Source organism: Pseudomyrmex gracilis, unplaced genomic scaffold (assembly GCF_002006095.1).
Source record: "Pseudomyrmex gracilis isolate BER0280 unplaced genomic scaffold, ASM200609v1 scaffold_1804, whole genome shotgun sequence".
NCBI lineage: Eukaryota > Metazoa > Arthropoda > Insecta > Hymenoptera > Formicidae > Pseudomyrmex > Pseudomyrmex gracilis.
Window position 1 is genome coordinate 14,461 of NW_018022388.1, and position 3,426 is coordinate 17,886.

Sequence of the window (3,426 nt, forward strand, 5' to 3'; positions counted from 1 at the left end):
GGCGGGACGGGCGAGTGAGAGAACCCTGTGCACTCGCAAAGGGGCGGGTGCGCGTGCGCGCTCGGTTTCTGGGCGGAGGATGGCGGGATACACGGCCAAGCCCGGTACCCGCCCTTCGGCTACTCCGTCTTCCCGAGCGCCGCAGAGATTTGTGGACCCGGGTTCATCAACCCCAAAGGAAGCGGACACGTGGTCCAAGGTGGTTGGTCGCAAGGCCAAGCAGAAGGCGGCGGGATCGTCTGGGACCTCGGCCCCAGCGGCCCGACCTGCCCCTGGGGCTCCTCCTGCGGGAGAATCACCCCAGAAGGCAGGGAAGAAGAAGCGGCGTAATGTATGTTGCTTTTAGGTAATTCGTTATAACACACTTAAGATACTCAGGCAATCTCCATATCACCGTTGCATCCCGGATCGCCGGCCACGGAAGCGAGATAAAAGCGTTCTTAATGTTAAGCCATACAAACTCTCTTATTTTCCGTATAGGAAAATGCAAAACCTCTCAGGGCCATCACTGCGTCATTAGTCGATTTCCCTGTGCAGAAGCCAAATTATCGGGCCGAAAACCCACCGCGTTTTTCCACATGCAACGCTATTCTCTTTGCAATAATACGCTCGAACATTTTACCAACATTGCTCAGTAGCCATAGTGGTCGGTAAGACGCCGCCATCTCAGGTTTTTTACCTGTCTTTGGAATTAATACAAGTCGGGCAACCTTCCAGCAATTTGAGAAGCGTCTTTGTTGTAGGCACGCATTAAAACATCTCAAGAGACGATCCGGGACAGCAGTCAGCATAGTCAAAATCACGCCTATCGGAACTCCGTCCGGGCCCGGTGCCGAACCCCGATTCTTAATATCCTTCACTGCGGACCTGATTTCGTCTAGGGTGATTAGGTCACTTCCACTCTCGACTAGGGGCGCATCCACACGCTCCCCCTCAGCATTAATGTGCTGAGGAAAAAGGCCATTAATTACGCCCTCTAGTTCGTGACGCTCTAGGGATTCAGTGACAACAGTTGCAGAGCCTCTCAGCCGCTTTAAGATCAGGCGATACGGCCTACGCCATGGGTCCTGCTGTAACGACGCAAAGAGTTCTTTCAAGGCCTTTTCTTTAGAATCAGCTATCATAGCTCTAAACTTACGTTGTGCATGCCGCAAGTCAACCCTAGAAATCTCCGCGTCAACAGTATTCCTCCGCCTACGGAATTCGACCATTTTGCGCCTTAAGGCAATACACTCTTTACAGCTCTCGGAGAATTCTCCGTTTTACCAGTACGTCTGGCGTTTCCTTGGAAACTTTTTAACGCGAGGGGCCGCAACATCGCAGGCTTCTTCCAGGAGTTTGGCCATTTAAACTGCCGCTTCCTCTGGATCACAGAATACCGGCTGCGGGCAGAGTCAATCTTTAAGAGCTATGGCCGCCTTCAATAGGTCCCAATTCATATTTTTCAGCGACCACCTCGGAAAGGTTACTTGCCTTCTTTCTTTGCAGCCATTTGCTTCTGTAACAGCAGGCTGTCTCAACTCAACCTCGACAAGAGAATGATCAGACAGGGTCTCAGTGTCAACGGCAACCCTCCAATTGTTCATCCTATTCGCCATGTTAGGACTGCACCAAGTTAAATCTACAATAGAAGTACCTTGAGCCGAAATATATGTGAGGGAAGTGCACATTAAGGAGAACTAAATTAAGGAGGCTGCCCAATCCTCCACCATCTTTCCACGCAGGTTGGTGTGCCTCGAACCCCAGCTAATCAAGGCCGCATTAAAGTCTCCCATGATAATAAAAGGAGACGGGCCTGTTCTTCGGACACTGTCAGCCAGTCTGTCCAAGCGATTTTCTAGATCCAACCGGCGTTTGTTGGAAGGGAGGTAAACACTGTACATCCGCCAACCTCTTATCCTGATCCCAACATAGCCTCTACTATTCCCTATTAGGCGGACCTCCATCCTGCACTTCTGTGGAGACCAGTAAATTGCAGCCGTGCTGTCTAAGTCTCCGAACCATAGATGTGATTCGGGGACTATGTATGGCTCGGCGATACATGCCAACCCAGCTCCAGTCTCTACCATACGTTGAATGAGCAAATCTTGTGCCGCCCGGGAATGGTTGACATTAAGCTGGACAACTAACATGTTTCCATGATTGTATGGTCTTCACCCTCTGACGAGCCTCCACCGGCAGATTCTGTTGTCCCAGATGGAGCTAATGTTTCTCTGCGGATATTTGCTGCACCCATTTTTTCAGCAAGAGTCAAACGACTAATCTGAAAGCCGCCGATTTTTCTCGCAGCGCATTAGTCCGTGCCAACTCTGTGGTCGGATGTCAGGCCATGCGAGGAGGACACCGTACACGGCTGGCACAAGCCATGGCTTTGTGTCCCGTTTCTCCGCATCTGTAACACAGATTGCTCCTGTTCACCTCACTCGAGCACATAGACCTCACATGTCCAAATTCTAAGCAGCAATAGCACTACAGCCTTCTAGAAGGAAGCAACACAACTTTTTCCAAGGTCCACTCAAGTCTTATCCGGCCCAATTTTACCAAAGCCTGGACCGCATCAACCGGGCACTGGAGCCAAATAGCATACATCCCGTTTATCATAGGTTTACTAGGGCCTGCCTTGATGTCGCTGCTATTGCATCCACCCACCATCGCAACCTAATTAACGACCTCAGAGTCGGTCACCAAGTCATTGAAATTTATAATGCGCAATTCAGCACGTTTCGACGGAACCGTTACCCTAGCATCTTGGCCGAGGACCTTTTGCAGCTTATCCTGAAGCTGACGCGCTTTCTCCTTACCTCTATTGCCAGGAATCTGTATGAGCAAACCCCCGGAAACATCCTTTTGTATCCTCGTATCCCACAAGTCGAGCTGCTCAAGGTTTACCTCACGTCGAGCTTTTTTCATGACTTCGGCGTACGACACCTTACCGTCTGGTACTCCGATGGCCACCTCAGCCGAGCAAGGCGGACATGTGCAGGGGAGGCGTTGACTTTTTTGCGCACCCATGGGTGGCTGTCTTATCACCGGGGGATTCGCGCTTGCCCGCTTATGGCTCCGCAGACGACCCCGCCCGCGTCTCCTAGGGCCCACAACGGACCACTCCGTGTCACTCTGAGTGGCTGGTACATCGGAAACCCTCCTCTCCTTCTCTGAAGTAAGGCGTCGCAGGTGTCATTGCCGCCGGGATCTAGGTGACCGTGGCTCAATCCTTTCCTGGATGCCTCTATCCTCTTCTGAGGTGAGGCGTTCTCTAGAGTTTTTCATTAATGGCCGCATAGATTGGAGCCGCATGTTTTAAGTCCCACCAGTTAGAACCGGCCTGTCCTCTTCAACTCGAGTAAGTGATCCTCTATCAATCAAAGGGACAGAGAGTCCCCGCAAGCCACCCGGCTGTGTCCCCGCGTTCGCTCTACTACCAGC

General features: G+C 51.7%; 1 protein-coding gene across 1 annotated transcript; it reads right to left on the minus strand.

Annotated features, from left to right (window-relative positions):
- Positions 1-2,469: 2,469 nt before the first annotated feature.
- Positions 2,470-3,012, minus strand: LOC109862442. The gene is made up of 2 exons (XM_020442497.1): positions 2,740-3,012; positions 2,470-2,658 (listed from the first exon to the last, which is right to left on the minus strand). The coding sequence occupies exons 1-2, from the start codon at positions 3,010-3,012 to the stop codon at positions 2,470-2,472; spliced, it is 462 nt and encodes a 153-aa protein (XP_020298086.1).
- Between the last annotated feature and the right edge of the window lie 414 nt (positions 3,013-3,426).

Coding starts and splice junctions, on each gene's coding strand:
- LOC109862442 (XM_020442497.1), bottom strand. CDS start 3,012: ATGGGTGCGCAAAAAAGTCAACGCCTCCCCTGCACATGTCCGCCTTGC. Junction 2,659..2,739: donor TCCTCGGCCAAGATGCTAGG/GTAACGGTTCCG, acceptor GTCGTTAATTAG/GTTGCGATGGTGGGTGGATG.